We start from the raw sequence: 21516 nt of genomic DNA, 5'->3' as shown, positions 1-21516 counted from the left end.
AGATATCAGTAAATTATATTTAGTTTTAGTGAGGCATCAATGGATTCTACTTAGTTTACTGAGGTACGAATTGATCCTACTTTACTTTACTGAGGTCGAAAAGATTGAACGTAGATCTACCGAGGTATAAGTGGATTCTACTTTATATTATTGAGGTATTGAGTGATTTTTCTTAGGGTTAGATATACATGGCTGTTTCAACTTTAGAATAATTTGAGTGTCAAATATAATTATTTTTAGAAGCGATAGTTTATTGCAAGTTTGTTTACGTAACTTTTTACAGTCATGTGTTGTTTAGTTCAGTTAATGTGGACAAGTGATTTTTATATCACTATATCATATTGCTAGAACCTTCTAAGTTTTCTCGCTGTTTTAATGTATTATTGAATCAATCATAAATTATATCTTGTATTGTGTGGAATGTTTTGAGCGTCCAAAATGTATTTTGAGATGGGGAGATAGATCTAGATTGCATGATTGTGAGTTTAGCAATATAGGGCCTATGATGGAGGTTTATAAAGTGTAATTATCACACATTGTATTGTACTAATAGAGTAAAGAAGAATAATTCTTCTAGTCAGTTGTGTTTTAAAGTAAGTGAATCAGACTGTGTGGACTTTGACAAAGAATACAATTATTAAAGATATGGATACAACTATGACAATCGACATTGTAATGAACATATGTATATAAGTTTGACTTGTTTTAACACACTATTGTAAAACAAGTGGAGTGTGTGCTGTTTGTTCATTGTTGAAATTCATCGTGAACAAGTCACCTACTGTGGAGAATCCAGCCCGAACATACTCTTAGCTTTAATAAGGTATGACTGATTCTAGTTAGTTTTATTAAGAAATGTATTCGAGGCTGGTTACATCACAATATGACAACATTTTATCAAATTTGTAATGCTGATATAAACCAGTAACTAAAATTTGCGATTCAAAGTATTTTACAATCGATGTTTGTTTTCATTTAAGTGGGGAACTTTTGAATTTTTTGCTTTTATCAACGCAACTGAATTCAAATGAATTCAGCACTGAAAACTTAAAAAAATAATAAAATAAATGTAACGTTTCTTTATTGTTAAGGGCAGAGCTGTGTAAAGAGCTATTTGTGTTGTGTCTATCTCAGATCAAGTTCCAAATTTTAATGTCATCAGCCCTGAAGTTTACCGGGAGTACTGACTGATGCGATGAATACATTTTTTGTTATAAATGTATTTTTCTACCATTATAAACAAAACCAACAGACAGAGTTTACTTTGTAGTCGTGACTGTTTTTACCTTGACTCGACTCTTCAGAAAGTAGCGCCGATGACGTTCTTCTTCCTTCATCCATATCACAATGGAGTTGATAGTGTTATGGATGTTCATCTGAAAATACCTGTGTATTAAACTTCAATCATTCTGTTGTTTACTGCTATTACCATAATTTATCTGTGATTCTATGGAGTTGATAGTTTATTAAATTCCATTAATTCAGTTAAAAATAAAGGCTAATATAATAATCTCGCTTCTTTAAGTAAATCGAAGCATCAAGTAGTGTCACTCACGTATTAATTCTATTATAACATAATATTCTACAGCCTACAATAATTAAAAGTGTACTGCATTCTGATTTAAACGTAATATCCTGATTCACTAAAGAACTTGAGAAACAGCGCAATGACATTATATAAAAATAAGCCACATTCCCAATAAACGTATCGTCTCACTCAGTTTTTCCAAAACTACAAATTAGCCAAAGCAAAACAATAATACTATGAACGTAAAGAGAAATATACCATCCCTCCAGTTAACGTGGCCCAGCATGGCCGAGTGGTTAAAGCACTCAACTCGTAATTCGAGGGTCGTGCGTTTGAATCCCCATTACACGAAATATGGTCGCCCTTTCAGCCGTGGGGGCGTTATAATGTTACGATCAATTCCACTATTCGTTGGTGAAAGAGTAGCCCACGAGTTGGCGGTGATAACTAGCTGCCTTCCCTCTAGTCTTACACTACTAAATTAGGGACGGCTAGCGCAGATAGCCCTCGCGTAGATTTGCGCGAAATTCAACACAAACAAACATACCAACGTGGCATCTCATCCAACGCTCCTGGACTACATATCAATCATAGTAACACAATAATACTAGTTTGGTTTGGATTTCGCGCAAAAATACACGAGGGTTATCTGCGCTAGTGTCCAGAGGGAAGGGAGATAGTCATCACCACCCTCCGTCAACTCTTTGGATACTCTTTTACCAACAAACACTGGGCCCCAACAGCTCAAAGGTTGAGTATCTTTGGTGTGACGGGGATTCGAACCCTTGACCATCAGATTATAAGTCGAGCGCTCTAATCATCTGGCCATGCCGGATCCAATACTACTGTAAACGTAAATAATGACAAAACATGGCTCCAGTAAACAAAGCATTTTACATAGTGTAGCTATAACTACACAGTAATACTGTAACGTAGATAAACCATACCCCGACTAAATATAGTGTCTCGTCCAGTTCTGTTAGATCAGGATTCTCAACCTCCCGAACATCCACAAGTACTGAGAATCCTCGACAAATATCTTCCTTCCTAGAAGTCGAAACAAAATAAATATATCGTTTTCTTTGTTGAAAGAGATAAATAAAGCATGGCCTATTGCACAAAAAAATAATAATTCGTTTTATTTAACCAACCGTTTTGCCATTCTGGCTTCATCCGGGCTAATTTACTAACTGATTTAGGCTAAAACAAAACACTTCAAGATAATTCGAGTCTGCGTAATAAAATGAACTCCACGCGACAGTACATAAACATTATATTTTTTTAACACTAAATATAACTCTCAAGTTTGCAGTAAAAACTTTAAATTATTGTGTTCTTTCTTATATAATTTTTTCACAAACTATCAGGTATCACTTTATTTACGTCCCTAATTTAGTAAAGTTGCTTCTATGATAATTTGTACCAACCGTCACGAATGTCTGAAAATGGTCTTAAAAGAGAGTTCGGGCAGTAACAACACAAACTATAAATGTTGTTGTTTTTAGTCGTCGTTTGGTTTATGAAACCTGATATAGCTATAATAAACGCACCTAGGGATAGTATGAAAATACATCAACAACTGGGCCACGTGCAGCGCAGTAACTTCACAATGTTTCTGCCACGTATTTAAGTCCACGATGATTACACTTCTACCAGTGACGTCACGACATCCTGTAATGATACGTTATATATACTTGCATTTTATACTTCTAGTGCTTAAAACTATTGGAAGAAAACACTACATGAGCAACCAATCATTTACTATCTTGTATTTTCAGTGCTTAACACTGTTGAAAAGAAAAACAACACTATATCAATAATCAGTCCTTTACTTGCTTCTTTTCTTAGTAGAGTAAAAAACACGAACACAATGGTAAAAACACCTACTAACGTAAGTATATGTTTCAAAGTAAACTACCTATTTAAAAACCGAAAACAAATAACATGAATAGCAAGTAAAAGTGATCAAGTATAATAAACTTACATTCATATTTATAACGATAACAAAGAACTTAGTTTTGTTTGTTTGTTTTGAATTTCACACAAAGCTACTCGAGGGCCATCTGTGATAGCCGTCCCTAATTTAGCAGTGTAAGACTAGAGGGAAGGCAGCTAGTCATTATGACCCACCGCCAACTCTTGGGCTACTCTTTTTACCAAAGAATAGTGGGATTGACCGTCACATAATAACGTCCCCACGGCTGAAAGGGTGAGCATGTTTGGCGCGACGGGGATGCGAACCCGTGACCCTCAGATTACGAGTCGCACGCCTTAACACGCTTGGCCATGCCGGGCCCAAAGAACTTAGTCCTTAAGCCCAAGAATTTCTGTCCGCTTAAAACATTTAGGTTAATTCTAAGTCCGTATGTAATTTTTAATACAAAACTACAACAATGAATATTGTTTTCGAACTTTAATATATATATTATCTCTTGGCCTTTAATTGTAAAGAAAAATTAAGCGTATATTACGATAAAATATCTTTTATCCTTTGTATAAACGAAACATTTGAAAGTTAGTATCGCAATGGCCGAATTATGTTTTCTAGTTCCTAACCTAGAATATAGTGAAAAAGTTCAAAGAGTGCTATTTAAGTCTCTTACAGAGTCAACAGATCTATAGGTGTTGTCACGTTTTTCATCAATAACATGTTTTCAAAAAGTAGAACTAATATGGCGCTTAAGTGGGAATATTTTATTTTACATTGTGAATAAAAAGTTGTTAAACAGTAGTTCCTAACTGTGTGGGTATTGGTAGTTCCTAACTGTGTGGGTATTGGTAGTTCCTAACTGTGTGGGTATTGGTAGTTCCTAACTGTGTGGGTATTGGTAGTTCCTAACTATGTGGGTATTGGTAATTTAGTGGCTTTCATTCTCATTCATTCAATTACAACGCTATTTGAACTAGATGTACCTCTACAGGTACCCGAAAGTGTTCTGTTTCCAGACTAAATAAAATCAAAATTAAGAATAATAAATCCCCCACCCCCAGTGGCACAGCAGTATGTCTGCGGACTCACACCGGTAAAAATTGGGTTTCGATACATATGGTGGGCAAAGCACAGTTAGCCCATTGTGTAGCTTTGTACTTAATTTTAAACAATCAATCAAGTGTAATAAATATTTTTTTATTTCTTGCTTTTGTATTTCATATGTATTGGTGTGTTGTGCCTAATTATTCTCATGATTTATGGCCTGCGCACGCTTTATTAACATCATGACTGTAACATTTAACAATAAGCATCCTTTATGTAACATCGTTTTAAAGTTTATTGACTAATTTACAGACAATACACAACTGTATACTTCTGCTTCGACAGTAGACATATATCCTAAGGTTATAATAGTAGTTAAAACAAGTTGCCCATCCAGACAACCTTCGGCCTCATTTTGGAAAAATAAGTGTTCGCATGAAAAATCATATATTTGTAAAAATATGAATTGCCAATTCTACCCATGATCCAGAATTTATAAAATTTATTAGTGTTTGATGCAATCCTTACAATGCTTTGTGTCAGACACCAGAGTATTGATAAAGTTCTCACAAATACAACTATTTGTCCAAGGCCTTCCAACTATTTATAAAAGTTTCCTGATTATGGTGTTTTATTTTACCTCATGAACGTTTCCAGACTATTAACGTATTCGTCGTTATGTCCAAAAACAATAAACTTCATTGCTTTAACAAGATATGGAGGTTACTGTAATGAACTCCATTGTAAGTCATCGAAGATTTCTCATAAATTAAAGAATACGTTGTGAGGACATTTAAGTATTTCTCGCTAGTTTCAAAGCGTAAAATTGTGTAGCTAATTTTTCTTTCGTAAACCGCCAGACTTACTGTTCACAAAAACAACTGCTTTTTATTTTACGTGAAAGGAGTGAATAAGCAACAGGTTTACTGGTATTTAAACTTGCAGAATAACTTACCTGGAAGCATAGCTATTTCTGAATCTCGCAGTTCAACGCTAACTTCAGCAATACTGACTGGATAAACTAGCACGCTGTCGTTATAACCGTCACCAAGTTCTCTTGCTTGGTCATTTGATGTTGACATTGATGGTGGTTGCTCGTTATGTTCTGTACTGTAATGACCTGTACAAAAAAATCATCTTTCAAATTTCTGGAATAATACAATACTTTGAATGTAATACAATGACCGCATGAATAATCTAAACCCTTGGATTTTATATACTTAAGAAGAAGAATGCAAATTTGATGAGTTTAAAAAAAATAATATAACTTCATGAGTACCTGCGTTATTCATTAGACTGTAAAATATATCAGTGTTAGCCGTGCTACAGTAAAACAAATAGTGGTCTTCTGAAGTATTTACAAGATGTTCTAGGGTACATGATGTTCAGAGATAGTGTTTTGTACTCAACACGTACAGTGAGTATTTTTTACACTTTTTCGTCACCAGTGTTTAAGTCTCTTTTCCTACAGTTAAGGTATTTCTGGTTTGCATGTTTAGTATGATCGTGAAGAACTACACAAGGCCTATCTGTACTAGATGTCCCTGATAAACTAGAAGGAAGAAGCTGGTAAGTAGCACCTGGTGCTAATTATTGAGGTGCTCTAACCGAGTAGTTGGTTTTTCAGCGTTGCACCCACTGCACAAATTGTGGTACGCGATTTACGGAAACGAGACACGAACAATGAACTCTCAACTTCACATAAAATATGTTAACTACTAAGTTGCGCTCAGTCCAGTATTTCTGGAGTACTTGGTCAGTTTTTGTTACAAAAGTTATGGGTCATTTTACCCTTTAACTACTGTTAAAACAGCCAGTCACTCGACACTTTTTGTAGCAGCAACTGGACAGAGAATTAATCTATACCAGTGGTCAATGAATCACTTGTCCTTCTAACAAGCACTGGTTCAAAGAGCTACCAGAAATATCATCTAACAATTATTTGTCAATGAACCACCAGACACCGACGTTTCCTCCCGATGGCTCAGCGTTGATCTTTATTTGAAATTCGACATCCACGGAGAGCATAGCATGTATAATCTATTGTATAGTTTTGTACTTAAAAACAGAGATTAAACGCTAGCTTATTTTTTGTTTTAAGGTACATAAACAGCTAGTGTTACTTTCAAAACCTTTATATTATCAAAAGAAAGTTACATATTATTAAATATGTATTGTGAAAGTCCCGCCTGTTCTCTAAATTTGTAGAATTAACAATGTACGACGTGTGGATGTAAAATAACAGTATTGTTGCCAACTGAAATTTCGAGAACCTCGCCTTAAAGTTTACAAATCACAACGCACGGAGAGACAGGAGAATATTGTTGGCTTACTACTGATAATATACTATAACAACCAGAAGTTATAATTGTGATAAACACTTATCAATCGGAAAACTACGGATGTTTGACCAGAAATGTTTATACATTTAGAACATTACAAACCGCTCAAATTCAGAGAACTGACTTCGGACGTTAGTATTTCTACGAGAACGTTTCGGCCCGACATGGCCAGACGGGCTAAGGCAATCGACTCGTAATTCAAAGGCCGCGGGCTCGAATCCCTGTCACACCAAATATGCTTGCCCTTTTAGCCGTAGTGGCATTATAATGTGATGATCAATCCCACTATTCGTTGGTAAATGGGTATCCCAAGAGTCAGCGGTGGGTCATAATGACTAGCTTCTCTTCCTCTAGTCTTACACTGCTAAATTAGGGATAGCTAGTGCAGATAGTCCTTGTGTAGCTTTGCGAGAAATTTAAAAAACGAACAAACAAACAATCTAATCTTGGCTGGCCTCAGGCAATTTACAAGCTCACTTTTCACCGAGGAAGATATGTAATGTTCTCGATTGATTTGATATGAAAGGGCGAGAATGTTTGGTGTGAGGTGGATTGAAACCCGCAAGTCTTGGACTATGAGTCGAGCATTTTAACCACCTAGACATGTCTGGCCTGCCAAGAATTGATGTACTTCAGTATATCAGACAATATGTGTCACTGTTCTATTAATCCCTTGAATCACATGGAAATAGCAAAACTGTTTAAAAGTATTTCATAAAAATAACTAGTTCATTTTTTAACTATTGACAAAAAAACTAAATAAAATTCCAATGTTAATATCAAATTTCTATTATGATTTTTTCATCTATTTAACTGCCATGCAAGAGATTATATAAATATTTCATTTTTTTATTTTTTATTCTTAATGAAAAACTGAGGCTGTATAAAGATTTATGTTTTATTGATGTACTCAACAACTTTTATCAATAGATGTTGCTCACAGCTAGATGCACTCAACGTCTTACTAACATATCTTGTTTGTACATTGATACATACAACGACTTACCAAGATATCTTGTTCATACATTGTTACACTCAACGTCTTACCAACAGATCTTGTTCATACATTGTTACTCTCAAAGACTTACCAACAGATCTTGTTCATACATTGTTACACTTAGCGACTTACCAAGAGATCTTGTTCACACATTGATACACTTAACAACTTACCAACAGAAATTGTTCGTATGTTACTGCGTACAACGACTTACCAACAGATCTTTTTCACAGATTCATACACTCCATGACTTACCAACAGATTAGTTCAGTACATCAACCTATGAACAATATTACCATGAGCCCCTTTTTTCACAGGTAAGATAACATTTTTGATGCCAATAGCATCATCTAATTAGTTGTTAGACACTTAATCTTTGACTCTACCTGTGTCTGAGTTTTCCAGAAGATAATCATGCCTCTGAAGATTTCCTTGTAAGACAGAATATGCATGACATCCATGATCTTTTCCAACTCCATCTATACCAGCAACAGCGTGATCACAGACCACCTCATCCTGACTCCCTCTATTCTCTGAATAATGTTTTGGACTGGTCTGCACTGAACTGTCCTTCGTATGTATAATCTGATACCCATGACAAGATAAGTCTGCAGGACACAGAAACTGCGATGGGAAGGTATGACTGCAGAACCAATTTTTTCTTACATGTTGCCATTCAATCCTTTCGATACCTCTTTCAACCGTCACCAGAAGGCTCTGAAGTAGAAAAGGCAACTGCTCATCTGAGTCTGATTTTGATAGAAAGGTCGGAGAAACAGGTTTTAGGGGATCATAAATCCAGTCCATCGTAAATAAAATGTCTAATTCACTTTCATGCACCACTCGCTCTTTAATGCCGTTCGGAGTTTTATAAATACAAATCACTTCCAAACAACTGTTATTCGATGATGGCGTATACGGAGATGACCAGGACTGACGGAGACAAAAATAGAAATCTCCAGGTTTTAGCAGGGATCTATCTATTTCTCCCAGTTGGACTAACACCCTCTGTTGAACACAGAGCGGCCAACTGCTCCACTTAGATTCACAACAGCTGTGACACAGGTCAACTAAGTGCTAGAAGAAAATAAAGATTTTTCATTAAAGTCTGACCAAAGCGAGCTGCTTACATAAATACCAGTCAAACATTAAGGCAGTTATTGATATACTCGATTTGACAGAGCGCTTTTACTTCTTATAGGGAAATCCATAGAACAATAATATATAATAATTAGAATGCACTGAGTCATTAGTTGGGTGTCCTCGCTATTAGCCATATTTTTGGCTGTAAACCCCATAATATTTCATCAATTTCGGTCAGCTTAGGTTATTCAGATTACTTCTAAAGAAAAGTATTAAAGTAAGAATGCAAAAGAATAATATTAAAAAATAATTTATATTATAAAATATAAAACTATTAATAATGAACTATATATATACATTTACATGTAAAACATTTAAACCAGGGGTGTGCAACATTTTTCGTCGGTGGGCCATATAACCAACTTCATCAATCAAGCGGGGCCACTTAAAAAACAAGCTTATTCGTGTACAATGTACAGGCACAATAAATTAAAAAAAAATCTCAAAATGCAAGCAATAATATTTTATATTTTTGCATGAGTGATCATTTTAGTGCGACACTTGAAATTTAGAGTCCTTGCAGAGCTTGTCAATATCAGCTTTGACAGAAGTGGTTGCCACTCTTAACTAACTGGTCAAATGTTCATCAGTCAGCTGACTTCTACATTTGGTTTTGATGAGCTTCATTTTGGAGAAAAATTGCTCACAGCAGTAGGTGCTACCAAAAAGGGAGGCAATTATTTGTGCATGACGGGACAAATTGGGAAACTTTTCACGTACACAGAGTTTGTAAAGTCTAGCAAACTGTTTTCAGAGAATTTCCTTTTAGTGTCCATGTCAGCCTGCAGTTCAATGAGTTCCATTTGGCAATCATCAGGACTGTCTTCCACTGCCAAATCAAAGGTTGAGCGAACAATTTCAATCTAATTTCAGTTTGTCTGAAATCTGGAAATCTGTTTGCAAACTCATCACGCAGCTTTTGTACACTGGTTCCATATTTGTTGCAATCCAGATTAGGAAATTCCAGTTTCCTGGTTGCAAGACATGTAAAATGGGTCAATATGGCTCTTCTCAACTGAACCTGGAAAAGTTCCAATTTCTTCTCAAAAGCACAAATATGCTCAAACAACTTATTCACAAGTTGACTTTTCCCTTGTAGTTTTAAGTTTAAATCAGACAGATGCTGTGTAATGTCTGTGAGGAATGCTAAGTCATTCAGCCAGTTCTCATTGCTCATGAAGTCCACATTCTGACGTTTGCTCTCCATGAAGAACTTAATCTCCTCTCGCAGATTCCAGAATCTCTTCAAAGTAGCAGCTCTACTAAGCCAACGTACAGCAGAGAAGTACAAAACATCTGAATACTCACTGTCCAGCTCATTTAAAAAGTTTTAAATTGTTGATGATTTAATCCTCGTGTTCGAATATAATTTACGCATTGGACGACATTTTCATGACTTCTGCAAAATCCAGAACTTTGGTGCACAAGCTCTCTTGGTGAATAATGCAATGGCTTACAACTACGTCTTGTGCTCCAATTGCAGTTAGAAATTTCTTGGTGAATCCATTTGTCCTACCTGTCATGGAAGGAGCACCATCTGTTGTAACACCACATAATTTATAAGGATTCAGTTCAAACTTTTCTACAACCTTAAGCACTTGTTCACAAATATCCTGTCCTGTGGTTGTGGAGGAAAGGCTTGCCATTTTTAAAACTCTTCGAAAACATCAAAGCCTGCAGTAACAGCTCTGATGAAAATGACAAGTTGGGATGTGTCATTGATATCAGTGCTTTCATCAAAGCCAGACTGAAAGCTTCACACGAATTCAATCTCTCTTTCAAAGTTTCTTTGATGTCCTCTGAAAGATCTTTTGTCCTGCGTGAGACAGTAAAGCGGGAAAGGCTAGTTTGCTCCACCAAATATTTTTCTCTGGACATGCATATTCTGTGAATATTGTTAAACAATTTTAATAAATTCTCCATCACTGAAAGGCTTTCCCTTTTCTGCCATACATTCACAAAGCTTAAAACTCAGTTTTGTCACCAGTTCTGAATTTTTCTTGAAAGTGGTAAAACACCTTGTTGCTTTTCAATTGATGTTTTAAATGTTCAATTTTGTCCTTTCGTGCCTGACCAACAATTTCATCAAACTGGGAGGAGTGCTTAGTTGCGTAATGTCGCTTAATATTGTACTCTTTCATGACTGCAATTGTAGTTTGACAGACGAGGCAGACAACACCTTGATTATGTGGGACAACAAGATATTTTGTGCACCATTCACTGTTGAATAACCTTCCCTCATCATCAATTTTTCGTTTCTTAACTGCTGACATTTTACTAGCCCTGAAATCAAAACAAAATTATTCTCACGAAAATAGCAAAGTAGAAAAAAACATAGAATTTATTTACACATGGAACCTCTTATGGACAGAAACACATGTTTCTAAATTGGCATCCCGATCATAGCCTTCCGGTACTTAAATTAATTGAGAATAGCAAAATACAATGTGATCTCGCCTATTCGCGGTTCGCCATTCGCGGCCCCGCATATTCGCGGGTTATGACGGAACTGCGTTTTTGTAGGTCACAGAGACTGAAAGGGCTTTTCGAGGAGATTTCTGTTGTATTTACTCAATCAAGCCGTTTTTATCAATTGTCGTCTTCACCAAACAAGATTGGACTGCTATTGGCTGACTGCCTCAGCTTCCCCAACAACGCAAACGGCAAAGCACAGCCCGGTAACGCACGGTGCAATTTAGTGAAATACATAACAGTATGCAATATTGCTACATTATTACTGCATCAATGAGTATAAGTATCATTAGTGTTTGGGAAGCATTTCATATAGTATATAATCGCATATATATACGTTTTAAAACTGCATCCAATATTCGCGGTTTTCGCTATTCGCGGGAGGGTAAAGAACGTAACCCCGCGAATAACGAGGTCACACTGTACATAGAATCAGATGCATCTGAAAGCAAAAATTTTAATAAATTCAGTAAAGTCACAACAATATGCTAAATAATAATCAATTTACCTTCAATCTCTTGTAGTAACTGTAAAGGTAATAAAATTTTCACCAATAATGAATGACGGACAGCAGAGGTTAGGGAAAATTGTCGCCAGCGGGCGAAGGCGAGGTTCAGGACATGACGTTGAGTTGTAGACAATAGTGCTAGTGCACGTCACCTATTCATGCCCTAAGGAGGCCGACCAATCGAATTCGGCCTGCTCCTCTCTAGCAAAGATAATTTTAGAAGTTTGTCGAGTCGAAGCCTGGGAATCCCGTAGGATCGATGCTTTTAAAAATATTCCATTTGCGTTGGATTACAGATCAGGCCACATGGTTAGATTACAACAACTAGGGCCACACTAAATGGCTTGGCGGGCCGGGTTGTGGCCCGCGGACCGCCTGTTGCACACCCCTGATTTAAACAATTACTATTAATTAAACTAATATTGCAGAAAGAGAATAAAATCTATCAGTTCCAACTTGGTCAATACTCGTTAATACTTATCTATCAGTACCAACCTGGTCAATACTCGTTAATACTTATCTATCATTACCAACTTGGTCAATACTCGTTAATACTTATCTATCAGTACCAACTTGGTCAATACTCGTTAATACTTATCTATCAGTACCAACTTGGTCAATACTCGTTAATACTTATCTATCAGTACCAACTTGGTCAATACTCGTTAATACTTATCTATCAGTACCAACTTGGTCAATACTCGTTAATACTTATCTATCAGTACCAACTTGGTCAATACTCGTTAATACTTATCTATCATTACCAACTTGGTCAATACTCGTTAATACTTATCTATCAGTACCAACTTGGTCAATACTCGTTAATACTTATCTATCAGTACCAACTTGGTCAATACTCGTTAATACTTATCTATCATTACCAATTGGCCAATACTCGTTAATACTTACCTATCATTACCAATTGGTCAATACTCGTTAATACTTATCTATCAGTGCCAACTTGGTCAGTACTCGTTAATGCTTATCTATCGGTACCAGCTTGGTCAAGTACTCGTTAATACTTATCTATCGGTACCAACTTGGTCAGTACTCGTTAATGCTTATCTATCGGTACCACCAGCGGTCAGTACTCGTTAATACTTATCTATCGGTACCAGCTTGGTCAGTACTCATTAATGCTTATCTATCGGTACCAGCTTGGTCAATACTCGTTAATGCTTATCTATCATTACCAATTGGCCAATACTCGTTAATACTTACCTATCATTACCAATTGGTCAGTACTCGTTAATACTTATCTATCGGTACCAGCTTGGTCAATACTCGTTAATACTTATCTATCGGTACCAACTTGGTCAATACTCGTTAATACTTATCTATCAGTACCAACTTGGTCAATACTCGTTAATACTTATCTATCAGTACCAACTTGGTCAATACTCGTTAATACTTATCTATCAGTACCAACTTGGTCAATACTCGTTAATACTTATCTATCATTACCAATTGGCCAATACTCGTTAATACTTACCTATCATTACCAATTGGTCAATACTCGTTAATACTTATCTATCAGTACCAACTTGGTCAATACTCGTTAATACTTATCTATCAGTACCAACTTGGTCAATACTCGTTAATACTTATCTATCAGTACCCATTTGGTCAATACTCGTTAATACTTGCCTATCATTACCAATTGGCCAATACTCGTTAATACTTACCTATCATTACCAATTGGTCAATACTCGTTAATACTTACCTATCAGTACCAACTTTGATCTCAACTTGTAACCAGGGTCAGTTCCTTTCAACTCAGCTAGTTCATTGGTAAGAGTGTAACACTCTTGTAATTTGTACTTTATTCTTTGGTGTCTTAAGTGCAGGTTTAAATTATGCGTAAGACGTCACAAGAAACACAACACAACTTGATCTAATTAGAACATTAAATCAGTTGTTTTTTGTTGGTTTTTTTTTAAATATAATGGGGCGAATGGATATTCTAATTCCGAGATGCAGCAGAAATAATTTAACGAAGAAAATACGATAAAGCTTAATTATTTGAGTTTTCTGATTTTCCTACTTTTATCAAAGTACACGGGGACATCTTAAAATTATAAGTGTTTTTGTTAAGCCTTAATCGAAGATCTCCAGTTGCAGATGTTCACTGAAGACATACATCGTTACAGTTTCAGTCCAATAAGAACTCTGGTTTGAAAACATGTATTTTCTTTTACCAGCAGTAACCAGAAGAGGAAAAATATTGCTTCAACAAACATATATTTATAAGGAAAGATTTCATATAAAGTTGTCCAATATATAGCGGAGAAAGTATGTTTTACCACTACACTACTGGGGAGTATATTATTTGATTGTCCTTAACTTATCTATGTGAAGGCTATATCTATAATGGATTAATTTCTATGTGAAGACTATGCCTACTATGTTTTAAATTATCTATGTGAAGGCTATGTCTACTATGTTTTAAATTATCTATGTGAAGGCTATCTCTACTTTGGCTAAAATAATCTGTGTGAAAGCTATATTTACTATGGACTCATTTCTGTGTCAAGACTATGTCTATTATGGATTAACTTACCAATGTAAAGGCTATGTCTATTACGGATTAATTAATCTATGTGAAAAGTATGTTGGATTAACTTATCTATGTGAAAGCCATTTTTACTATGAATTAACTGTCTTTATGAAGGCTATGTCTACCACAAGTTATTCATAGGTTGCTTAAAATAAATCAATTAAACCAACAGTGACTCATTTTTACCCAAATTCTTCTTCCAGTTATACCGACAACTTAGTGAATATGTGAAAAAAATAGCTAACAAATTTCAATAGATTATTTGGTTTAATAAATCATTGTGCGTTTCATTTTTCAAATATTTCTTCAGGGCTATTGCTGTCGTCTCAATGTACGGAATACATCGATACCTTGAATTATGAGCTGTAAATATACTCTCTGGTGCGTAAAAAAGCAATGAACCAAATTTATTTTATGTGTACTTCGGTTCTATATAGTTTGATTCAATATCCACGGAAGGCTACAACAAGGGTAGCTGCTAGTTTTGAACGGATAGACTAAGCCTTTTCGACACCAGGTGGCAGTTTGATGCCTCCATATGCTGTCATCGATCACTAAAATGCAAACATAACGAGAAACCATTACGATTAATAAATGAATATTCCGTCAGTTTTAGTTTAGTTAGCTTATTTGGCTTTGTGAAATTCCACGAACGAACAAGGTGATTGTGATGAACCGGCATTAGTACGCAGACCAATAACAGAGAATCAGTATGCTAAAGGAAAGGCAATTAGTGAATAGTTACTCCAATCGAATGGTGGAATTAAGCCTTCACTCCTATAACACATCCACGGCCCCAACGTGTGAAGCTCAATCTGTTATAATTTCTTTTGCGATAATGGGACTCGAACCATAGACCTTCGAATACACATTACGACATGCTAAGTGCTACGACACTTGCTTCAGGTATTGATGTGTAGTCAAAAATATTTTATTTATTTTTAACGAACTTATTTTGTTGGTTAAACGACTAGCGGACGAGTCTTTCTGCTCCCCGGTAGCTCAAGGCAAGTCTGAACACTCATAACGCTACAAATCGAGTTTCTATACTCCTGATTGGCATAACACAGATGACCTCCTTGTGTAGTTTGGCGTTCACCAACAAACAAACAAAACTGGCATTTGTTTTCATGACCGCTCGCGCGCATGCTACAAGTGATAGGTACTATATTCCAGTAACAAAGAAAGCATTTGATATTTAATTTTTTTTTTATTATTATTAACCAATCAGTTTCATACATCGTTTACAATATGTAACATTACAATATGTAACATGATTTAATCGACAACTAGAATTTAATGTTTAAGCTTTAAAACAGATTGTATAGAATAACCCTTATAAACAAACCATGTGAACCAGCCAGTTATTATAACCATTCAGTGTTGAATAACCCATTTCTTATATTCAGTCGCTGTCAATAAATTACTTATTAAAACCAATCTCTAAGTTCCAAGTATTTATACTTATTTTCATATTTTGCAAAACAGATTCGTCCAGGTTACTGAAGAGTAGCTTTACAATTCGTGTTCCATAATGAGTAATATACAAGTAAAATATTTTATGGGTGGTATACAGAAATAAGGTATAATGGGTAATATTCAAGTAAAAGTTATAAATAATGGGGAATATATAGATAGAAGATATAATGGGTGATATACAAGTAGAATGTGTAATAAGTGATATGCAAGTATAATGTATAATAAGTGTGTAGAATGAATGTGTAAACTTTTGCCTTTGTGGAGCAAGATGGACTTAATTAGAATAATCACGAGTTATATGCCTTTTCATCAAGCTATGTTACTTATAAAAGTAACAAAAACATTATAATAGTTACAATTTAGTCCACATATTTATATTCATAAATGTTTACATTAAAGTTACCTACGAATATTTTTTTTTATATTTATATGCAGGTAACTTTAATGTAAATATTTAGCAAAAACGAAATACACCCGTGGGGTTTAACATGGAACCTCTACAGGAAAAATAAAACAACAAATTCCAACTAATTATTAATAAAACTCACAAGCACATACCATCATCTACTTTAACTCATAATCATACCATTACCTACCGTGTGTTTTCCTTAACCCTCAGTAATATAAGAAGTCACGCACGTGTGCCACGTGCGACTATTCGCGTGTATTTGCGTTACTTACTGGTGCAGTCGGTGTGGTCACGCTAGCGTAAAATTCACGTGTAGCTGAGCATCTGTGCTAATACGTTTGTTGAATGGCTGAAGAAAGAATAACCTTAACAACGTGAGTTAGGTGATCATCCAGATACCTTGTATATCAGCTTCGAAACACAATGTACCACTAGTTAATTTCAGAACACAGTCTATAACTATAGCCAACTTCAGAACATAATCTATGATTACAGCCACTTCAGAACACAATCTGTAACTATTGTCAACTTAAAATCATAATATATCATTGTACTCAATGTCGGAACACAGTCTATAACTATAGCCAACTTCGGAACATAATCTGTCACTGTAGTCAACTTCAAAACATAATCTATAACATTTATCCAGAGTGACTAATGCTTTGCAATACATTTAACAAATCTCTTGAAACAGATACTCGATTGATCTCCCTCGTTGCGGATTCGAATCCTACCACTGAGTGTGTTTGCTCTTTCAGCTTTTGAGGACTTATAACGTTATGGTCAAACCCACTTTTCATTGGTGAAATATTATTCGGAGTTCGTGATGAGTGATATTGACTAGCTGCCTTTCCTCTAGTCTGTGATTTGTAAATTAGGGACAGCTAGCGCAGATAACATCGTATATCTTTACAAGAAATTCAACGAACAAACAAACGCACGACTACATTTGACTAGAGTGAAACAAAGCGCAACAAATGTATTTGGCTAGAGCAAAAAAATGTTATATCTACATTTGACTAAAGAAAAAAAACGTTACGACTATATCTGACTAGAGTGTAAAAAAGTGTTACAACAAAATCTGACTGGAGTGAAGAAAGTGCTACATCTACATTTCTCTAGAGGGGAAAAAGCGCCACTGTCACACTTAGGCCTAGCATATTCCAATGATTAGAGTGCTTTACTTGCACTCTGTAGGCACTGGTTTAAGTCCCACCATCGAAAATGCTTTCAGTTCCAGTCGTGATAATGTTATAATATAATGCTCAATCCAACTTTCCATTGTGAAAAATTAGTCACAATTAGGACGGCTCACTAATGCAGATATCTGTCTTAAACTTTTACACAAAATTCAAGAAACGAACAGTCGAATTTAACTAGAGTAAAGAAAGCGTTACAATTACATTGTACAAAGATGAAGTAAGCGTTACAGCAACATTTACCTTGACTGAAGAAAGTGTTACAACTACAATGGAAAATGGGAGTAAACGTTACAATACATTTAACCTTTGATACAGCTTAGATTTAAACCACGTTTAAGGTTGAAACTTGCGTTTAATTTTAAGGATGTTTTTCTTAACAGTAACCAAACACACGCAATATACAAATTAAGAGGTTCTTCCTGTTTAACGAAATATGTTGAGTTTCCCCACCAAATAGGTATCCAATACAATAACATAATATTTCCTGAAGGTGTGTGTATGTTTCATCGGGTTATCTGTTGTATCTGTCAAGGAGAATCGGAACCCCTAATTCAAGCGTTGTAAATTTGTAGACTTCTTCCCCATCGGGGGATCATTTCCCAAAGGAATAGGATACAGGACATTGAGGGATGTACAGAATTAAACTGTTATTCGTATTTTTTGTTGCTTTCTCTTATTCTGATTTATAATTTGTAGTCTAGTAATCGAATATTACCTTGAAAAATTTAGTGTCTATTTCATTTTAATTTGTTTTTCTGTTTTCATTTGGTTCCTTCAGCAAACCAAGAGGAATTGCGAATCAGCCGAGAATCTCCGAATTTTCCCAAAGTCTTTTCATGTTAGAAATTACTGTTTGTTTACTTGGTTTTGAATTTTGCGCAAAGGTACACAAGGGCTATCTGTACTAGTTGTCCCTAGTTTAGCAGTTTAAGATTAGATGGAAAGCAGCTAATTATTGCCACCCACTGCCAACTCTTGGGCTACTCTTTTACCAACAATTAGTGGGACTTATCGTCACATTATAACGTCCCCACTGTTAAAAGGGCAAGCACGTTTGGTGCAATGGGGACTCGAACCCGCGATCCTCAGCTTGCAAGTCAAGTGCTCTAACCACCTGGATATGCCAGGTCTAGGAAAGCAATGTAATTGTTAATGCTAATATAATTTAGCTTAGCGTTTTCCAGTACCAACTGAAACGAACAACTTTTAACAAGTTTTCTGCAATAAATTATCATTTTTACTTTAGAAACATCAGGGTCGGTCTAGGAAGCTATAAAGTATTCTGGGGTCTATGGCTCCTGATCAATGTTGAAGCTAAGAAAGTGAGGGAGGTATGAACAAGTGATCAGCTGAAGTGAGAAATCCGATGACATTAGTCGGGAAGACTATTTTATGTACAATAAATCATCCCATTAGCTAGGAAGACTATTTTATGTACAATAAATTATCACATTAGCTAGGAAGACTATTCTATGTACAATAAATCATCACATTAGCTAGGAAGACTATTTTATGTACAATAAATTATCACATTAGCTAGGAAGACTATTTTATGTACAATAAATCATCCCATTAGCTAGGAAGACTATTTTATGTACAATAAGTTATCACATTAGTCGGAAAGACTGTTTTATCTATAATAAATCTCCTGGAGCAACATGCGACTCTAAGCTTGAATTAAATCACTAACTGGGAAAATTATTGTTTATAAAAGACATCTATAAGTTCCACAAGAATGGCTAGGTGAACTGTGTATACAAGAATCTGACTTGAGAGAAAAACATTCAACTCTATACATTTCAAGTATAGACATATGGACTATATATATATATATATCCCTAATACAAGAACTAAATGTGGCTATGGTTCGTTGGGTGTACGTAAAAAATTAAGTTTCTCAAACTTATCAATAAGTTAGGTTCCATAAGCATATCCTTGCTGTTCTTAATATTTTTGTAGTTTATCTTTGTTGAAGTGATGGTTTAGTAATGATTTTTAATGAAACTAATGAAATAAAGTAAATCCTGGAGACGCCGTCATCCATGACATTCACTAAAAACGTGACAAGACTATATTATACGCTCTGTCACACCTGAATCCGATTTGATGAAATTATACCATAGGCATTGCACATAAATTTGGATTTCAGAGATCTTCTCACACAACCTCTCGTGAGAAAAGAAAAAAATAAACTTATGAAATGGTAGATTATTCTGGATAACGCACTTCTATAAATATGCTGGCCACTACTTCTCCTAACATATTCCATAAGTCACTCACCGTGTTAGGAAAATAAAACCAACAAACCTGGAACGTATTCTTTCTTTTCTAAGTCTTAAAATTTCGTCTTATCGTGACGTTTTCTTCAGAATACAGACTAAAAATATTTATTCATAGGTGGTCTTACCTGTTATAGAAACTAAGCAATAGCCCGAAGACCCACGCATAGAAAGACCACCAATGACTTTTAATATGCTTCTGAGTTTTACCGAATTCTGCCCAGAACTCCACAATGACTAAGACCGCCCTAGTCTTTATCCTATCGTTTCCCGGATCGCATCTTACCCTTCTTTTCCCTATAGAATGATTCCAGGTAAGGCATTATTCTAGTTGCCTACTTCTGAACATTTCCTAATAAGTCAGTGTCCCCTTCCGGATAAATAAACCAAAACTGTACACATTATTTCAAGTGACTCCGTAGTAATGATTAGTGTAGAACGGTAATCGTCTCTTTTACTCCTAATCAATACGTCATCTTAAAGTTCTATGGTGATATGACTTCGAAATTCATTCACGTGCGTGATCGTTTACAAGAAGTCACTTTGTTATCCGCCAGGTGAGAAAAAAATCTACTTTATTTATCGCAACTACACAAAAATATATTACGGCTGAATATTAATATAAAATTCATTATCAGTTTTAAAAACATTTTCTCAGAAACTGAGGTTTTCATTTAACTTAGACTTTTTTTTTTTCTGACTCTAATAAACAATGAAATAAAAACTCGAAGCGTGCATAGTTACACCAGACCTTCACCCAGTGCACGTGAAGTTCGGTTTATCTATACAGTGGCACGATAATACCTCTGTAATAAATAGTTTCACTTTTGTTACTTATGATTCAAATGTTATTTCGAACTTGTAATCAACATGAGAGAACTGAGATAATGAAGGTACCCGGTAATTTTGACACCAACAGAAGCTTTAAACAACGACGTGGCCTAAATATTTTCAAGTGGGTGAGATTACCATTATGGAAAAGTTTATTAAACTTGGAAGTAAAAGATTTACCGTTGTGTATTATTGTGTTTTAAACATAATACTGGAAAAGTCCACATGAATCACGATTCCTAAGGCTCAAACGTGATACTTTAGATACAGCACGAGATAGATAAATATTTGAGAACAATATACAAATAGAAGCAATATACACACATATAACTATAACAACTACAAAGGGCTAAAAATTCTTAAATAGTTATCTGTTGCTCTGACCTCTAGCATGCTAGCTTCTAAAAGTCAGAATATCCAGTTTGCTTTAACATTAGAGAAAATTAACTTGAATATCATGATTACAAGATTCGTTCTGGTTGCATGGCATGACTTAGTCAAATTATTTATCGATGGCCACATTTATACTTCTCTCTGTGTACGACCTGTTTGTGGAGTGTTCTACAGATTATTTGAAGACACTACCTACTTAGAATCATCGTTTTAACAAGTTATGCCAAAGCGAGATTTAAAACTTAAGCTATATTCTCTAGAATTATACTGCAAACCAAAGTCTTCACACATCAAAACAATTCAACGTAAAACTTCAAGCTAAACAGTTCACAGTCACATAACAGTTCATTGTGTTTCTGAACACTTTTTAAAATAGTTACACACAAAGGAACATAAACTCTT

The 21516-nt window shown here is 35.3% G+C and overlaps 1 protein-coding gene across 1 annotated transcript in view; it reads right to left on the bottom strand.

Annotated features, from left to right (window-relative positions):
• The window catches only part of LOC143231606 (puratrophin-1-like), a 121449-nt gene that overhangs the window by 69664 nt on the left and 30269 nt on the right, over positions 1–21516 (bottom strand). The window contains 5 exon segments of the mRNA XM_076466131.1: positions 1287–1376; positions 2476–2575; positions 3079–3199; positions 5458–5622; positions 8228–8918. Of these exon segments, the coding sequence (XP_076322246.1) occupies positions 1287–1376; positions 2476–2575; positions 3079–3199; positions 5458–5622; positions 8228–8918 (1167 nt within the window).

Source organism: Tachypleus tridentatus, chromosome 11 (assembly GCF_004210375.1).
Source record: "Tachypleus tridentatus isolate NWPU-2018 chromosome 11, ASM421037v1, whole genome shotgun sequence".
Lineage (NCBI taxonomy): Eukaryota > Metazoa > Arthropoda > Merostomata > Xiphosura > Limulidae > Tachypleus > Tachypleus tridentatus.
The sequence above is the reverse complement of the archived record's forward strand: the minus strand, read 5'-3'. Positions and strand labels throughout refer to the sequence as shown.